At 36.5% G+C, this 19,749-nt stretch overlaps 1 protein-coding gene across 4 annotated transcripts in view; it reads right to left on the bottom strand.

Annotated features, from left to right (window-relative positions):
• Window positions 1-19,749, bottom strand: part of CTNNA1 (catenin alpha 1) — a 150,681-nt gene that overhangs the window by 86,794 nt on the left and 44,138 nt on the right. For all 4 annotated transcript variants that reach the window (XM_039836216.1, XM_039836214.1, XM_039836217.1 and 1 more), the window contains exons 4-7: window positions 16,664-16,830; window positions 16,026-16,145; window positions 6,513-6,782; window positions 3,881-4,084 (exon numbers count right to left, since the gene is read on the bottom strand). In XM_039836216.1, coding sequence (XP_039692150.1) covers window positions 3,881-4,084; window positions 6,513-6,782; window positions 16,026-16,145; window positions 16,664-16,830 — 761 coding nt within the window. The remainder of the gene's footprint in view (window positions 1-3,880; window positions 4,085-6,512; window positions 6,783-16,025; window positions 16,146-16,663; window positions 16,831-19,749) is intronic.

Below are 19,749 nucleotides of genomic sequence, written 5' to 3'. Positions count from 1 at the left end.
CTTTCAATTATCAAAATATAGACAAAGTGGCAATAACTTTTTTTTCAAATTCAATTACATTTCCTTTTAATGTCAATCCATTTACCTTTAAACCTTTTCAGATTACGACACCCATCCAAGCTGTTTTACTTTCTCTAGAATTGGCAGAGTAACCCTAGGCTGACAGGGCAGGAACAAATTAAACTTAACCACAATAACCGCATTTCATTTCAAGGAAACCTGAAAGTCATTTGTGCAGCTACAAAGATCAACTGAATGGTTAAACCTCTACTGTCATGTATCTGAGGCATTTCCATGTTAAGTAGGGAACAAATGCATTACTTTTAACATCAATATCTCTTAGAGCATCCTAAAGTAAGTTAGCAATAGAGCCAAGACTACCTTCCAACTCTTCAAGTCACAATACAAGCAGGAGATATAAGGCTGCTGGACTCCTGGCCCTTAGAACCTTTAAAAGGGAATTTGACCCTCATCTGATCAATTAAATTTAACTCCACTCTAATCTAAAATATCACTTTCACTCACTGCTTATTTCAGAGTACTTGGTTTAATTTTGTACAAATTCATGTATACTGAAAGAGCTACAGGAAGTAGAGGTAAATCACCCATGATGGCCTCCTCTCCCATAACCTTCTAGAATTGTAAGGTCAATATGGGCAAGAATCTTTAGAGTTTTTCACTAATGAATCCTTAGAACTATGAATATCCAAAATTATTCATGTTATTCATCTCCCAGGTCAGCATGAGTTCATTAAGCAAAGCACTAAGTATGTCTTCTAGCATTATACTAGACTCTAAAAGAATATTTTTAAAACAGTTCCCATCTTTTACACACTTAAAACTTAGTTGCATAAATTACATGGTTAAAGGAAACAGTGTTAAGCAACAATTCAAGAAAGTAAACAATTAGTTGCAAAACTTCAAGCAAAGAAATAATGTAGAAATAATATAGAAAAGTGCAGTTTGAAATGGCCTTCTGCAAAGAGATGGGAGGAAAAAAACATGGACCTTGAAGAAAGATTAGGCTTAAACAGGTGAGAAGGGAATTTCAAAAACATAATGAACAATGTCCTACTGAAGGCATGAGCTTGGACTGGCTTGAGCAGGCGTAATAAATTAGAAAATGGAAAAAGTGAATAGAGCCTGGAATAAGGCAAAGGCAGTGGAGACAGAAAACGACAAATGCAACAGATCATCAGAGCAGTTCCTCTACCTTAACTGCACGTTGGAATCACTTGGAAACTTTTAAAAATACTGACACCTGGACCTCAATCCAGTAATTGACTTAACTGGGGTATACCTAAACATCAGGATTTGGGAGAGTTTCCCAGGGATTCTAATGTGCATCAAGTTAAGAATCATTGCCTTAGAGTAAAAAACAATGTAATACTTGATTAAGTGGCAACACAGGATGAGGAAGGAAGACTCAAATGATATGGAAAATATCTGAGAGTATATAGCTATAAAAATGACATTACTGAGAGAATCTAGGAAATGAAAAAATAAAAACATGTGAGCCCATCTGGACTTTACTACTGTCTACAAAGTTCTATGCCGTGAATGAGTTTTAGTTAATCCAGATTGTCTCAATTCTCTACATAAGAGAAATAATCAAAACTTAATGTGAACCATCTTTTAAAAATCATCCTAAAGATTCTTGCCTTTATTGACCTTAAAGAATATGAAATAAATGCTCCATAAAGTCCTCTCAGGTTTCCCAGCTAGAAATAATCTCATCCTCCTTGCAATTTTAGTAGTACCTACAATAACATTCTCAATAAATGCCCTGGAGAAAACCTGTTTCAGAAGGAAAGAATCAGTGCCTCAATCCTTTTACATAGTGCCCAGCATACTACTTTGCAAGTGATATATAATATGAACTGAGTGACAGGCAGACACTGTCAAGTTCTTCTAATTGTTATCAGAGGTTCTAAATGATTCTAATGTTTCATAAATAAGCAAAAATACATCCCCAGTTGCTTTTGCTTCTTGTAGACCATTTCGCTGCTCTAACCTTTCAAGTATGCTTCACTGTCCTCCCCCTTTATCCTCAACTCCATCACTTTTTGACAGGTCCTAGCCTGCTCACTGTTACTAAGTTGATATAGCAAACTAAATATTTTTTCTTTAGGAGAAACATGCCCAGACACTATCTTTTAAAATGTATTTCTGAACCTCAAGACAGTTTCTTTTAAAACTCCCACTATAATCGTTAAATTTCAGCCAAACATCAATCATTGTTTTAGTTTTCACTTACATAATAAAATGTTATGTAAGAGTGCTGTTACGGTCTTCTCCATATCTTCCGTATAAATGACTGTTTCCCACTTTATATTTATGGCACAAACGGAAAGTACTATTTGTCTGATATTTCAGCAAGAATCAGGTTATGACTAGCCTGAAATCTAACCAATCCCAAGACTCAAGGGATATCTTGTAGACTGGTTAGGAAGCTCTAGTATGGAACAATGAGAACAGACTCACCACATAGTCTTTCCCACCTTTGGGACACCTTTGCACCACTTCAGCACTACACGTGACAGCAGATAACTGATCCACATGCATAGCGCAAGTCCTTTGTTTCTCTGTATAAAACTTCAACATTGTGACCCAGTCTTCAAATTATTCATTTTTTCTATTTTCTGCTCTTCAGGTTTAGATATGGTTTTTAAATATCTCCTACATTTTCACTGTGACTTATCAACCAATTTTTCCATTTGGTTTAACTAAGCCTCTAATCTCATTTTTCTGAGGTAGACTGCATACAATCAAAACATGGCAATGGCTTAAGAAAATTCAATATGCTTCACTAATTTCACAATATAGTAGAAACAAGATAAACACAGGGAAGCATTCATCTTCACCCTAGGAATTCCGTCATGACTCACTATTAATCTGTTCACTTATACAGGCATATAAGTAAACAAAGATGTATGGGAAAAGAACCAATGAGAAAGTACCAAGATCTTTTCCTCAAAAGTATTAAATAGGGAAAAATCAAAAGTGAGAACTAATTTGTATTGTCCCTCTTCCCTTTAAAACGACTTTATATAATTTTTATCTCATTATTATTCCTTCTTTTCCACAGGCAAATATTGGATACAAGGACTAAATTATAGTAACCTTAAATTAGCATTAAATAACTGGAATGAAAGAGGAAAAATTAGGGAAGGAAAAAAGAAGGCAATGATAAGAGAGGGGAAAAAAGTCAAGAAGTACAGTATTTTCTATGGCCAAAAAAAAGTCAGGTATCAAATTTCACAGCACTGGTTTTTAAACAAAAACCCTAAAAATTCAAAAACATTGTTCAGTCTGCCTAATACATGTCTACTTGGTAATTATCTGCTCTTACAACATTCTATGTGGTACATGGAAAAACTTCCACCAATTACATATCATTTTCAGCATTCAGTTTTGCTCAAAATTAAATGGCCACCTAGATATGATAACAAAATTTTAGGTGTATTGAAGGTCATTATCCTTAGGAGATGCAGGCTGAAATATTTAGAAGTGAAGTGACACAATGTCTGCAACTTACTATCAAATATTTCATAGGAAAAAAAAGATGTGTATGTATGTGTACAAACACACATGGCATACATTTATACATGTAAACGTGCACTGGTATCTAAATGTTACTCAGTAAATCTAGATAAAGGGTAAATGGGTGCTCACTGTACTATTTTTATAAGTTTAAAATTTTTTGAAATAAAAAGTTGGGGTGGAAAGGGGCCCATAGAAAGTATCTATTCCTTGAAAATTTTGCCCCACCCAAAAGAGTCAAGGGGCCAACAACATATTTGACATTTATAGTTAATACATCTCAGATACAACATCTGTTATGAAAAACTCCTCTTCAAAGAAAAGTTCTGATACTCACATTGCCCATGTACTCCGAGAGCAGGTCCTGCAGGGCCTGGCGGACAGCATTACACTCTGCCACGATTCTCTCACGCCGGTCATCACGAGTGCAGGATGAGTCAGCCATCAGGGCAGCACCACTAATGATGCTTTCCAGGCGCTCCTCCAGGGAAGGCCTAAAGCGCTCCTCACTGAAGCTCAAGGGATCCACAATGATTTGTTTCTGCAGAGGAAGCATTACTGAATGTTAGTGCTAATCTCTATTACCTCCACTATTCGAGTAGGTGCTAATCTCTGTTGCTTCCACTATTCGAGGTGAGGAAAGTACTGATTACAAACATCAAGCTTTAACACAAAAATTATCATGCTTGAAAGTTGTATATACTCTTTGGCAGATGCGGGGCCAACCCATATAAGTTGGCCCATGGTGGATCACTTCTCAAATGAGGCACTAGAAGCAGGACTACCCAGCTGAATGGGGCCTGGTTAAAGTATACCACCAAATGCAAACACATATATGTCACATAAAAATCATGTTCAAACTACTTAATCTGAACATCTAAAGGACAGACTATACAGTATTAGTAAGTTGAGTTACCAAATGAGAATTATAGAGGAAATAAAAGTTAACTCTTTTTTTCTAGGAATATAAAACTGCTACATAACACTAGCAGAACTGTTTCACCACAAAAAAATAATAATAAACAAAACATTGATTTCTGGCCGCAAAGTTTCAGAAAGAAATGCATTTATAATTAATTTCAATCTATTTTCCTCACCTTACATATCTCATCAAATTTTATGAACAATTCAGTCTCAAATTTATCCTGTTATGTTTAAATTTGAGACTTTCATTGCTCAAAAACCTCCAGGTATTCTGTAAGAGATATTAGCAATATCCAACAAAGCCACTCTATGATGTAACAGCTCCAATAAGAATAAATCCTTTTTCTGTCTCCCCTTCAATTCTCTGACTCCATTTAAATTCAGCTTTACCAGTGATAAGTGAGGGCAAGTCAAAAGTAAGCTATAGGTACAGCTGCACCCAGAACAGCAGCTATTGGCCTGTCATCAACTTCTCCACTTGATACAATTTATCCTTACACTAGTAAATGTCTGTGCAAGTACTGTGCCTTTAATTTTTCTTTATGGGGACTATTTTATTGATTTCAACTGAAATGCCAAGGTTTTTCTTTAAAAAAGCCTGCCTTTCTCTAATAAGTAAACATTTCTTGTTTCCCTTCCAAAAGAACCCTCAGTTTCAAAATTTAGCATGCAGTACCTTGAGTTTGTTACTAACCTACATTTTAGATCATCTTTTTTTTTTTTTTAACCAGATTAAGTTTGCAAGATTTCTCTGGTCAAAAGTGAATATACAATGTGCTCTGACTAATAGGAATCAGGAATGAGAATGGTCACAGAATTTTAATAGAGTCATAGAGTTACAACTGTCCTGTGGTCATTTAGTCCAACATCATCATTTATGAATTAAGTAGCCTCTGATAAATATTACTCACTTTGAGCAAAATGTAACCCTTATTGCTTTGAAAAGGGCCAATATCTAATATTGCCAAATTTGTAGAGGGGAGAGGTGGGGGAACAACAGTGCTAGTAAATTGCAATATGCATCTTAACAGTCTGCTATAAAGTCATGTAATGTTTAAGGTTCAAAAGTAAAAATTTAGTTCTAATATCATTCTTCAGGCTTAACATTGCACTGTTTTTACGATTTATGAGAAGTCTGAAATCAGCCATGCATATTGGCAAGGATCAGTGACCCAAGCCAAAGTAAAGGGATGAGACAAAGGAAAGAAAAGGTAAAGGCAAGAAAAAACTATAATGCACTCCATTATACTGATTCTTTACTTCAAAGCATATCCACTTGTGAAAAGATGCTGGCCCTGGAAAGCAATTTTCCTTTATGATAATTAAAAATTTAAAAATTAACCCAATAATTAGTTGATTAAAAAAAAAAACCCTAAAAAAAAAAAAACTCTTAAACTGCTGCCATCTACTGGAAGCCATGAGGCATTGTGGGTAAAAAATTTTAAGACAAAACCCCCAAAATTAAGATTAGAATAGATGCGAAGGACAGCATGTACACAGGATGTATAGGCATCATCTATAAAAGGTAATTATAATGGCATTATGCTAAGAAAATATTTTAATTCCAAATTTGCTTCCACTTGATTAAGTTTTGTCTATTACAATTTAGTCATGAGAAGTAAATCTACACTAGTAAAACTATGATGGCACTTCTGTTGTAGACACTTATAATGCCTATATCTCTCACCAGACTGTGAGTCTATGTGTACTTTGCCTCTGTATCTCATAGCTTTTATATCTGCTAGAAGGTTAAAATCTTGGTTGAAATGAACTGAATTCATATATCCCCAATAAAGAATGACCTCATAGGAAACACAAATTACATAAGAACTCAGAAGTTTAACTCAAACTAAGAAAGGAAAGAAAGGATAAATGCTTTCAGCCAAGTCAAGTAGACAAATGATTCAAAAAAGTTCTTTAAACTTGGATTGCAAATCTAAGTAGAAAGTGAGCTTTCATCAGAAAGCTTGATCACATTTCCCCAGAAATCTGTTAACTTTGGGAGATGGTCAAGAGCCTAAAGTTTCTTACCAAGCTTAACTTACATCAAAGTTGTTGAGCGCATAGGCCAATTCTCCTCCTCCTCCACCCTGGTGCTGGGAGGCATCGTCTGAAGCAGTGGCCTGGGCTGCATTGGAAATGCCTGTGACTGCCTGTTGTAGCTGCTTGTATATCAGGTCTCTGTTGGCCTTATAGGCTGCAACATCAGGGTGCTGTAGGCATGCCTGGGATGCAGTATAGAGGATCGGAACGTTTTTCTGCAGGATTCCTCTGGCTGCAGCCATCTGATCACGATGACCCACATCTTTCAATTCCTATAAAGAGTAAAACAAGAAATCGCAACAGTCTTTACGTGGATCAATTCACATAAAATTTTGTCGGTAAATATTGAAAAGTTAAGGCTTTCTACTAATTAGACACAATATTTTCATTAAGTCTGGCTTGAAAGTTCATCGCTAAGGAGGCAGTATGGTTTAGTATCAAATTTTCCAAACCACACAGACCTGAATTTCGATCTCCAGTACTACTTTTTCCTCGCTATTGTGATCCTATTTTAACTCTCCATGGTCAGTTTCACCTTCTGTAAAGTAGGATCAATAACAATACCTCTCATAATTGTCTTGAGGATTAAATGGGATAATGCATGTCAAGTACCTAGCACAGCACTGAATAAAAAGCAAAACATAAAACTGACTAGCACCTTTATTATGACTATATAAAGACATATGTACCTATTCCAACCAAAATAGAAAAATCATTCAGGCACATTTAAACAGAGTAAGATTATGAGGGTGTCTTTTTTATTAAATTACAAAAATTCATTAGAATAATTCTGTGAAATCTGGAATGGGAAACCACAGGTGTTCACGAACTATGCAGACCAGTAAGGTAAGGATGTGGCAGGCTATTCTCTCAAGTACACAACATGTCCCCCACCTTTCCCCTACCCCAAAGACTACCTTAGGACATGAGTCATTAGGCAAAGCTAAGGTTCATGTGCTCCATGACTGTAAACCAAAAGGTCTGTATTTCTTTGTAACACTCTATATACATGTGGTCATAAGTGAAACTATCTTTTTTCAATTTCTTCTATCCCATAATTATAAACTACAGTAAAAAGGATTTGAGGTTCCTGGTATGGTTTCCACTACTAGCATCTATTTGATAGAACAAGTGAATATGCTAAGTGACAAATAAGTGATATCAACAACAAGTAAGATGGGTAGGGTGTACATCTGGTATCCCACTGTTATTGAAAATACTAAAAGTAAAAAAAATAATAAGTCTTTAATAAATGTGGATCAAAAAGATGTCTTCAGTAAATGTGGATCATCACCACAGAAGAGAAATATGTGATAACTCTAAATGACCCCAGAGCTGTTCCAACTCTATTTTATGTGTGATCGTAGAATTTCAATGTTAATGTCACCAACTGAATCCTAGAGTACAAATTTAACTGTGTAAACAAGTAAGAGAAAACTGACTAAACTTAGAAGACCGAAGTCAATTATTCAAAGTCTGACTTAGCTATTTAATGGCTCATCTTTCTAGATGAATTCCTAATTAAAAATCAGAGACACCAAACTGGCTGCCTTTTTCTGACACTTCATCTCACTATATATTTTAGGTTTGCATCTTTATTCAAACTTCGTATAATATGACAGCTTTCTTCTCCTGCTAGAATTCTCTTCTCATTTAGAAACTGAATTTGCAAATAACAGCTCACAGCACTCCAAATGCCCTGCAGCACAGTATATTAGGCTAAACATTCAGAAATGAGACCCTATGGATTTAGAGAATCAGTGATCATTTCAAGACTCATCTATGACAGAGCGCTGAGGCTAACCATTATGCTTAAATAGCTGGTGCACAAGTTCAGAGTAGCATTTTCTAAATGTCTTGCCTTCACCACAACCTCAAGGACTTTAAGTCTTCTAGGGAATCATATGCCTTAAGGGCTTGTATTGTCCTGTTTTATAAAATGCTTTGCAATAGCTTTGGCATTCTTCCTAAGTATCTGTAACCTAGAATCAGTACAGCCTCTTGTAAAGGTTACCAAAGACACTTGTGGTCACCTGAAGTTAATAGTGTCAAAATTACTATTCAACACGACTCTCCTAGAGCCACCACTGCATGGCCTGGTATGATAAACATCTGTCTTGCCAAAGACTACATTAGATTAAGTATTCAGAAACAGGACTCCATGGACTTAAGAGAACTGATGATCATCTCAAGACTCAAGCTGACATGGGGCTAGGGTTAACCATTATGCTTAAGTAAGTAGCTGGTGCCTGTTCTGTGTGGCATTTTCTAAATATCTTGCCCTCACTACAATGTATCTCTGATACAATCCTATTTACCAAGTATCGGGGAACATATTTTAATCTATGATGAAAATAACAGCTAAATATTATCACTTGTCCAAACTGCTAAAGAGTTCTCTCTCACTTTAGAACTGCTTTTGCCGCAGCACAAAAAAACCTAGATTTTATGAAGTACAGATAAGAAAATGGACACTATCATAAAGCAGCACTATTTACTATAAAGAATAATGATCAATCGTAAGTATTCTTTTCAAAATAGTGTTTATAAGTAATACAGATTAATGGAAAAGGTGAGCTATTAAGCAATATAATAATTACTTATGAAATTAAGAGGCCTTTGGTCTACTTTAGCCTTCATGATTCCTCAACTTCATCCATCCAGTTATGTTTCAGGCAGACTTAGGAACAGTCAAACAGAAAACATAAGGAGGAAATGACTGCTTTCAATATAATTTGAACTAACCATCACATGCAATGACCAAGAAACAGAAGCTAACTTCTAAGCAATCTATAACACTCTTACCAAGAGCTGGAAATTCAAATGAAAGTTTCCTCTCATTTCCCTCTTACTGTAAAATTGTAGCCATGCATACATTTGATCGGATGTCTTCTCTTGGACTCAAATGACTATATTTAAAGAAATGGTCCATAGTCAAATCCAACCAGTCCAGATTATTTACACATAAAACATTACCTATGTGTCTGTTCAAGTTTTCAGAAAAATAACTGTGAAAGTCAAAGTTCAGAGACTAGGTAAGAAGAATTATAGTTTTACAAAACATCTCAACAAGCTCTATATACCCAGTGGGGAAATATAAACATCAAAGTTTTCCATCTCTAGCACACTAGGGAACCAGAGTTGACAATGTGAGGCAGAGGTAGTCCTCCTCACAGGAACTCAGTCAGCCCATCCCAACCTCTTGTTTCACTCTTATCACCAAAGAAAAGCCTGCAACCAAATAGAAATTCTAGTCAGCAAAAAATATTCCAGCCCAAGAAAGTAACAGATTAGGGCCACACTCAGAATTCTATTCCAGGATGCACATGTAGTACGGCAAAGTGGCTTATTCATTCATTCGTTAAATAAATATTGAACACTACTGTATCCAGGCAATGTTCTAAGCACTGAGGATTATAGTAGCAATTTAAACAAGCAGAATCCCTCTCCTCTACAGCCAGACAGTCTGAGTTCAAAACCTGGCTCCACAACTTACTAGACGAATGGCCTTGCCAAATTATTTAACCTCTCTATGCTACGGTTCCCTTCATCTGTAGAAATTAATATCTGATCATAGTATCTACTTTATACTATTTAGTGAAGATTAAATGAGTTTGTGTTTATAAAGGGCTTATAACAGTATTCAGCACACAGTAAACACCTTTTTAGAGTTATTCATTATTTTCAGCAACATCCTCACCACCACCACCACACCATGTCCCGGAAAAACCTTAAAGAACAAAAACTCCAGAGAACCTGAAGACCTTATGAGATTTAGCGTTTCCTCAATAGGTGGCTGCTGCTTAAATGATACTAAGGGGGCTAAAGGAGCCAGTACACATCAAACTCAAATACTACTCTTGAGGAAATACCCCTTTTCTGGATTAGGGCTGCTTGCAAAGATAAGAAGCTCAATGAGGAAGTAAATTATTACACACCATGCCTGGGGAGAGAAGAAAAAGTCAAAAGTGAAAACAGTCAGAGCATAGAGCATATAGGAATTCGGCCAGAAAACACACAATGTGGAAAAACAAGCCCCGTTACTGAAGGAGGTCAGTGGGCCATATCGAAAATGGAGAATGAAATTTCCACCAGGCTGAGACCTTAGGATAAAATGAGTATTAGTCTAATACCTCCAAAAACACTAATTTAAAGGAATATACACCAAGGCCCAGATCTTATTAAAAGCCATTTATGAACAAGAGGCACACAGTCAGCCTACTCAATGGATTCTATTGTAGGAGGCTAAGGCTAAAGGTCCAAGGAATTAGGCCCAAGGAAACTATAAACAATCATGATATACTGTAAACCCAAGACAAACTTTAAAATGGGAACAGGTGTCACTTGACACACCAGCAGTAAACAGATAGTAAAATCAAACGGTGTAATTCAAAGATGGTTTAGAAACTATGCTTCAAAGGTATGGGCAAAATACAAGAAAATACAGGCAAAATACGGGCTGTTAGGGCACTCGGGCCCGAAGAGACAAGAGGAGGCAGCAGTCAGTCACCAGAATCCAGGGAGCAAGATGTATAAGAAATACCATCCACCAGGAACTATATTTAGCTACCCAGGGAAATCAACAGGGAGGGAACCAGGGTACTAAAACCCCAGCCTCACTCTCCTAAGTCCTCTGATCTCCTACTGACTAACCCAACCACCAGCCATAAGGCAAAGGAGCCCCCTGGATGCAATACAGACAGGTCAGGTTCCTGTGGCAGAGAACAGGGTAAACAAGAGCAGAAAACAGATATGAAGGGGCAAACACAAGATCATCTAGGGCAAGTTAACTAACAACTTCAAGATTTCTGCAACATTTTATTTTGGAAATGTTTGAAATTTACTATCTTTTAAAAAAAAATACATCACAGATTATGTTTAAAGAACTCTTCACAGATTCATGACACACAGAATTAAAACTCAGGCAGCATTTCCCAGAAATCTGTCCAACAGCATACAAAATTCTGGACTATTATGTTTTATCTCAAGAACATCATCAATTTACTTCTTCCGCCATTTTACAAAGATATGCAATATTGTCAGTCTAAATGTTCTCACTTTCCTCAAATAATATTAAGTCTTCATAAACCAAGATCTGAATGGGTTTTAAGACAGTGGGTGAAGTATTTGACAAACTATTTTTAAAATATAACTAACATTTCGTGTATTCAAATGAGAACTTACATCAAGAACATTAAATAAAATAAATTGTGAACATAATTTGGCCAGCTTGCCATATTTATAGAATTACCATACTATCATATACAAGTTCTTCTAAGGGTCAATCAGCCCCAGCAAAAAGAAAAAATTACTTTTGATTACATGATGAAGACACAGACCAATACAAGGATAAATGCTAAAAGCACACTGAGAGCCCGGGCAAAATGGTGTAGATGATAGAGGCTTTGTTCAATCCCCTCTTGCAACCAAATCAAAGTTGAGACAAAAACACAGAACAAATAGCAAGCAGAGTCGCCTGGGGTCTAGATGAACAGAAGCCCTACAACTAGGGAGAAAAATAAGAAATCACTTGCAGTGGTAGGAGGAGGTGAAGATGCGAGGCTGCCCCATCCAGAGCGGATGAATGTGACAGCTACGGCAGCTGCAGATGTTCCTTTAGAAAGGGCTGTGACTGCGACCAGACTTACGTGGTAATGGACTCACTCGCTCTGAGTACCAGCATCTGGTTGGCTGCTGGTGGCAGGGAGGGTATGGGGGCACCAGGGACTTACAGGGGACACTGAGTGGTTGGAACAAGGGCCAGAGGCAAGGCTTTCTCCTAAGTAGAAGTGCTGGCAGTATCCATTGTTCCTCTGTGTCCTTCCAGTGTGCGGACACAGCACCATCACTACTGAGACATCTCCGAACTGGATAACAGAGGTCACCCTGTCCAGAAGATTCCCTGAAACTCTACCTCCCCCAACTTGCAGCCCTACCCATGTCACATCCAGTTGTATCCTCCGTGAGTTTGGTGCTCCTTGCTGAGCAGCTCCAAGACCTACACTGGTGGCAGCTGGCCTCAGTTTCTGGCGTGGACTCTTGAGGCAATGATAAGCACAGCATCTGAGGATAGCTTGCTCAATCTTAACAGGTAGCCATGGTGGGGCACAGGGTGGGGCTAAACTTGGCCTGCAGCTGAACCCCTCTCAGGACTGTGCCACTGGACACCTACTACACAAAGCTATGCTAATAAGATCGGGAGACTTAGGAGCTTTGCTTAGGACATAGAAACAGACACAGAAAGGCAACAAAATGAGAAGACAAAGAAGCAGAAACCGTATGAGATCAAAGAAAAATGGAGTCAAACAATCTAAAAGATGCAGAGTTCAAAACACTGGTTATAAAGATGCTCACTGAGCTTAGGGGAAGTGTAGATGAACTCAGAGAGAACTTTAAAAAAGAGGTAAAAAATATAAAAATGGAAATGTAAATTATAAAAGAGAACCAGTCAGAAATGAAGAATACATCATCTTAGGTGAAAAGTTTATTACAGAAAATCAACGGAGTAGATGAAGAAAAGGATCAAACCACTGATATAGAAGATAGAGAAGCCAAGGACGCCCAATCAGAATGGCAAGAAAAAAGAAGACAAGACTATAATAATTTAAGGAGCCTATGGGACAAATTAAATGTAAAAACATCCGTGTCATAGGGGTACTTGAAGGAGGAGAGAGAGATGATGAAAAGCTATTTGAAGAAATAATGATGGAAAACTTCCCTAACTTGTTGAAGGAAATAGACATACAACTCCAGGAAGCTCAAGAGTCCCAAAAAAGATTAACCCAAACAGGCCCAAACCAAGACACATTATAATTAAAATACCAAAGGTTAAAGACAAAGAAAGAATCTTAAAAGCAGCAAGAGAAAAGCAGTTAGTTACCTAGAAGGGAGCACCCATAATACTGGCAGCAGATTTCTCAAAAGAAACTATGCAAACAGAAGGGCTTGGCACAAAATATTCAACATGATGAAAACCCAGGATCTACAATCGAGAATACTTTATCCAGAAAAGCTATCATTTAGAGTCGAAGGACAGATAAAGAGCTTCCCAGACTAAAATAAGCTAAAAGAATTTATCAACACCAAGTCAGTATTACAGGAAATGTTGGAGGGACTGCTTTAAGAATAAAAAACATGTATCAAAATCATGAAAAAAGAATGGTAATAATAACTACATTCCTATCAACAAGTACATCGAATGGAAAAGAATTGTGCTCCAACCAAAAGACAGAGCAGCTAAATGGATAATAAAACAAGACCTCTGCATGTGCTGCCTACAAGAGACTCACTTCAGATTAAAAGACACACACAGACAAAAAGGAAGGGGATGGAAAAAGATATTGCCTTGATGGACTTAGAGAGTATTGTGCTGAATAAATCAAGTATCACATGATTTCACGTAAATGTGGAATCTGAAGAACAAAATAAACACCAAAAATGGAAATAAACTCATAGATAGAGAATATTTTGAGGGCTACGAGATGGGAGGGAGGTTGGGGGAACAGCGAAAAAGAGCAAAGGGATGAAGAAGTACAAATGGATAGTTATAAAATAGACATGGAGATATAAAGTGTAGCATAAGGAAAATAGTTAACAATATTGTAATAAATATGTAAGGGGAAGAGAAGTGCTAGATTTAGTGGGCTGATCACTTTGTAAGTTATATAATAGATCTCTAATCGCTATGCTGTACAACTGAAACTAATATATTATTGTATGCCAACTATAATTGAAAAAAACAAGCACTGAATTATACAAAGTAAATACAAACAACTGATTGTCTATTATGTTTCAATAAAGCCGATTGGGGGGGGTAGGGGAAGGCACATTGAACATACCCTAAATTACTCAGACAGTTCACCAAATCTAGTCATATTATCATGTGTAAAATTAAGTACTTGAAATATAAAACCAGGTTCATGTATGTGCAGATTCAGTCTGATCACATCTTACAACTTGAAATATGAGCAATAACTACTATCCACCAACTGCCCAATACTGAGGGCCTACTTAGTGTCTGGTACTATATTAAATACTTTACACACATTATTGAATTTAATCCTCTCAACTTTGTGGGGTAGTTTTTATATTAATATAAAAATAACCAAATGAAAGTTACTAGAAAGTCTCCAAAGCTGAGGCTGTCATATATTGGACAGTTATAATACTGACCCCTTTTTCCTCGTGCCTGTCAAAGCTCTGTTGTGTGTTCCTGTCCTCGGGAAGGCTACCCCCATCACAGACCAGATGGCAGGACTAAGTCACGGTAACCACTTTCCTCTTACCAATGATTAGTGAGGAATAGCCATGTTACACAATTCAGATTTAGGTCAAATCTGTTAGGGGCTTCTGCATCGTTTGCTTATAAAGACAATCCTTTTTTTCCCCTACATATTGATTTGTGCAAATGTCAAGCCTAGGGCTTCTGCAGCCAACCAGTGCCAGGCACACTGAAGTTGGTAGAGTGCTGGAAAATGTCAAGAACCTGGATCCTTGATGATATTGTAAAGCCTTATAAATTTAACAACTCTGAAGTCAGAAAACATAACTCAGACTTCTAATTAGTGAGAAAATAAACTCCTCATTGTTCAAGCAGTTTTGGAGCTGGGTTTTCTGTGAACCGCATTGTAAAATATCCTAACTGATATAGGTATTGGCTAACAATAAGAATTCACATTTTCAGGGCTTCTTTAAAAATAAGAATTAAAAGCTTGATCAGGACTATGAAAGTTATAAGAAGCTAAGTGGTGATATATGCATCCCCGATACAGAACACACATCTAACACACATCATCCAATAGGAAGAACACAGGGAAGATCTTAAAGCACCCCAACAGCAAAAAAATGTCAAAAGGCTAGCAAAGCTTGGAAATAATACTGATCCACATGCCATATAACACAAACTCATAACACCATGGAAAACTACTAATAGTGATTAATAAGAAATATAGTTGACTCTTGAACAATGCAGGGGTTAGGAGTGTCAACCCATGGCTCCAGTTGAAAATCTACATATAACTACATTTGGCCCTCCTCTTCCACTGATTCCGAACCCATGGATGTAAAATATACTTAAAAAGTAACAAAATATAGGGGAAAGGAAGAGATACTTTCTGATATAGAAGTAATTCCAATATGGTTTAACTGGTTTAAGGTTTTTAAAGATCTGAATTAAACTCCGTCATGAACTCACGTTAATAATCCTTGAATGAACCTAACAAAGGCCTATCACCTCTCCTATACTATCACTAATTGCCAAGCTAAACTAAAATTTTTACAGGATTTACAATAGGAGCATAACATGAATGTAACTTAATTATAGCTTTATTGAAAACATAATATTGAAAGGATACTTTGTAAATTAAATGTTTTAATGGAACTATATTGGCAGAAGGAGGTATTGGTACCCTCAGAAAACTCTGACAAAGTGGATTTTTCCCACTAGGTAATAATGTAAACAACTTATATAAATAATATAAACACTAGATAATAATATAAACAAATCATGACTGTACCTGTTGTCTTTTGGCTGCCATAATGTTCAGCTTATCCACTTCAGGTTTCAGGGCTTTATACTGTATTCCTAAGTCTTGTTCAGTGCCAGCATTCCTCAGTTTCAAGATACCATCTTCAACCTATTAAGCATATCCCCCGAAAAGAAAAATTCTAAACAATATAAATCTGTATATAAAGGTGGTCAAGAATTTTTAATTCCTTTTAATAACTACTATGATAGCAATCCAAACTCTCTTAAGTTTATAAGGCCCTCAAACATTTGAGCGGCTGCTACTGCAAAGGATGACATTACTGACTTCTGTATAAAAGGACACAATTTAATATATCTTGGTTTCTCAAAACTCAGGAACTCTAATATAAGGAAATGTTTAATCACTACTGCAACAAAGGAAGGAGACAAAACAATACATTTGTTACAAGTTCTTCATGAGAACCAAGCCAACAATGGCTCACAGCAGAGCCAGTATGATGGTAAACTTGGAATAGAGAAGTGGAAATTAAACAAAAACATTCTTGGTCCAGTTAGGTGAACCAAATTCAAAACCAAACCAAATCCTAACGAATGCTGACTAAGTTTGGACAGTAGTAATCTCACTGTGATACAGAGTATAAATTACAGACATAGGCCTATACTTACAACTTTCAGCTGAACAAGTAATTTGTAGACATCTGCCATGTCGGCCAAAATAAGCAACCGGGTAACAGCAGAGAGCAAAGCTCGAGCTGCCCGAACCATGTTGCCACGCTTCACAGAAGAGCAGGGATCATCCGCAAACTCTCCCGCAGCACTCTTCATCAAATCACCTGTTTCACAGAAAAGAAACAAATAGGAGGAATGAGTCAAATAGCTGCTCTACATTTAAAAAATAAAAATAGTTCAAACTTTGTATATTTTATGCATGGAATTTAGTTTAAGTGTTTTTATTTTTGTTTTTTTCTTTTATTGTGTTATAGCTGTTACTAAGAAAAGCACCCTCATATGTTGCTGGTAAAAGCACAATATCTGGATTTGGCACTATATATCGAGATCCTTAAAAATACTTCTTTCCATTGATCTAATAATACACTTTCCCCAAAAGGAACATTATATGTATCCTAATGAAAATAAATCCAAGATTTGAGTGGGAGAAAAAATGGATCTAATGCAATCTATCCTCACATCCACAGAATAACACAGAAATACAGGAACCATTGTGTAGGACCACCACAGTTCATCAACCATCCCGACTATCTTATGTGTACAGCTCTAAAAGAGACTCACTGGTATGTGAAAAGACATCATTCAGTCAGACTCATTCATTTTCCTCATAGTAAAACACTGTCAACAGTTCAAATGCTCAACAATAAGTATCTAGTTAAATTCACCCTAAGATTCATATATTAATTTGGCTTGGAAGCACCATATATACTAATAACAAAGACAAGCGTATTTGTAAAGTCAGAAATAACTCGCAATGAAGAATTTCATAGTTAAAAGTTTTCCTCAATGTAAGTTACAGACATAGGAAGATACGGATATGTGGCAATCATTATGTGGATACACAACAATTTTATGGTACTTAAAAAGAAAGAGCTTATTTACTTATCTATTTAACAAATAGTGAGCACCCACTATACATCAAAAACCATATTAGGTGCCAGTGACATAGTACTCAAGAAATCAGTTGGTGTCCTCATGGAGGTCTATAGAGGGGGGAAGACAGACAAGCAAACAATTAAAAGCTAATTAGGACAAGGCATCCGTACTCAAAGGGCTTGCAAATTAGGGAGGATTACAATGCAATCAGAATTACAATAGTCCTGTGGACAAGGTACTAAGGGAAGATAATAGGAAAAGCTATTTACTCATGGAAGAAGTTGTCTTAAAAGCCTTGCAGAAAAAGATATTTGCCTTAAACAATGTTAATATTACAAGAGATATTAAACAAGAGATACTGGCCTTATACAATAAATAGAATCTTACCTATTTGTTGAGAGCTTACTATACAAACAAGTAATCCACTGCCAGGGATACAAAGCTGAACAAGACTATGCCTGCTTTCAAATGGTTTATAATCCAGAAAAGAGGATGTGATCATACAGAAATCATGTGGCATTTTAACAAACAAACTGTAAGAAAGACAAAAAGTACCATAGGATTTCAAATGAGGAAGAACTAAGGACCAGTTTGGGGGAAAGTGAAATGCCAGCCACAGTTTAATGAAAGACATAGCACTATGAAATGGACTCTACCCTTGAAAGATAGAAACGACTTTCAGCAGTAGAATAGGGTTAGCACCCCAACAAAAGGAACAGCAACACAGATTACAACATTTAATAAATGTCCACTCTATGGCACTATCATATTTTATTTAATCCTATCAATCACCTACAAAATAGGTGGTATTAGTCCTTCTTTACAAATGAAAAAATCCTTCACCAGGTTAACTAACTTAATCACAATTTCCTAATAGTAAATGGTAGAGCCAGAATTTGTAGTGCCGATGCTTATGTTCTTATAACCACTTATCAAACTGAGGTATACAAAAAGAAGGCATATCTGGGGGCTGAGTTCTTTAGCCAACTGGTAGGAGAGAGATGTGTATAGAAGAAGCAGAAGTTGGGGATGGAAAGGCCATGGACAGAGTACAAAGAAGAATCCTTGAGCTGAAGAGTAAAAAGTCAAAGTCAGTCACAGATTAACCTAACAAAAGTACATACAATAAACTCGACCAGAGAGATGGGCAAGAAAGCGACAGTGAGCGCCCAGGAAAGAAGAGTAATAAATTATAAAGGCAGGGGTCAAATAATATAACCTTTGATTATGAAGAATGAGGGAAATGAAAGCATCAAAGATTAAAGGTTTCAAGTTAGGGTTGTCCTGAGATGTAGAAGAGAGGCCAGAGCACTGTATGAGTGAACATAAATAGGGGAAGTTTAAAAACAAACAACAAAAAAAAGCTGGAGCCCTTGAGATTGGATTCAGGAATGAGAAGGAAGTCTATGACAAAGAGCCAAGATTATGAACTGTCAAACAGAGAAGATGGGAATTTCCAAGAGAAAACTGGTGAACAAAATTAAATCCATATATACAGATCAATGGAATAAAACTGAGAATCCAGAAATACACTCAGTTTTCAACAAGGCTGTCAAGACCGTTCAATAGAGGGAAAACAGTCTTTTTAACAACAGTGCTAGGACAACTGGATATCTTCATGCAAAAGAAAGAAGCGGAACCCCTACCTCACACCATATACTTTCAAAAAAGGTCAAAAAGCCTAAATGTAAGAGCTACAATTATATAACACTTAGAAATAAACACTGATGTAAGTCTTCGTGACCTCTGATTAGGCAATGATTGGTTTCCTATGACGCCAAAAGCACAAGCGACAGAAGAACAAAATAGATTAGACATCTTCAAAATTTTAAATTTTTATGCTTCAAAGGACACTATCAAGAAAGTGATAAGGATCTGGTATCCACAATTTATAAAGAACTCTTACAACTCGACAATAAAAATATAATCCAATTTAAAATAGGCAAAGCAAATATATACACCTCTTTCCAAGGAAGATAAACGGCTAATAAGCACATGAAAAAAATGCTCAACCTCAATAGCCATAAGGGCAGTGCATATCAAAATAAAATATCACTTCGTATCCAATAGGATGGCTATAATTAAAAAGACAGAATAACAAATGTTGGCGAGATGTGGAAAATTGGCAACTTACATTTCCGTGAGTG

This window comes from Pteropus medius, unplaced genomic scaffold (genome assembly GCF_902729225.1).
Source record: "Pteropus medius unplaced genomic scaffold, Ma_sr-lr_union100, whole genome shotgun sequence".
Lineage (NCBI taxonomy): Eukaryota > Metazoa > Chordata > Mammalia > Chiroptera > Pteropodidae > Pteropus > Pteropus medius.
This window is presented reverse-complemented; position numbering and strand designations above follow the sequence as displayed.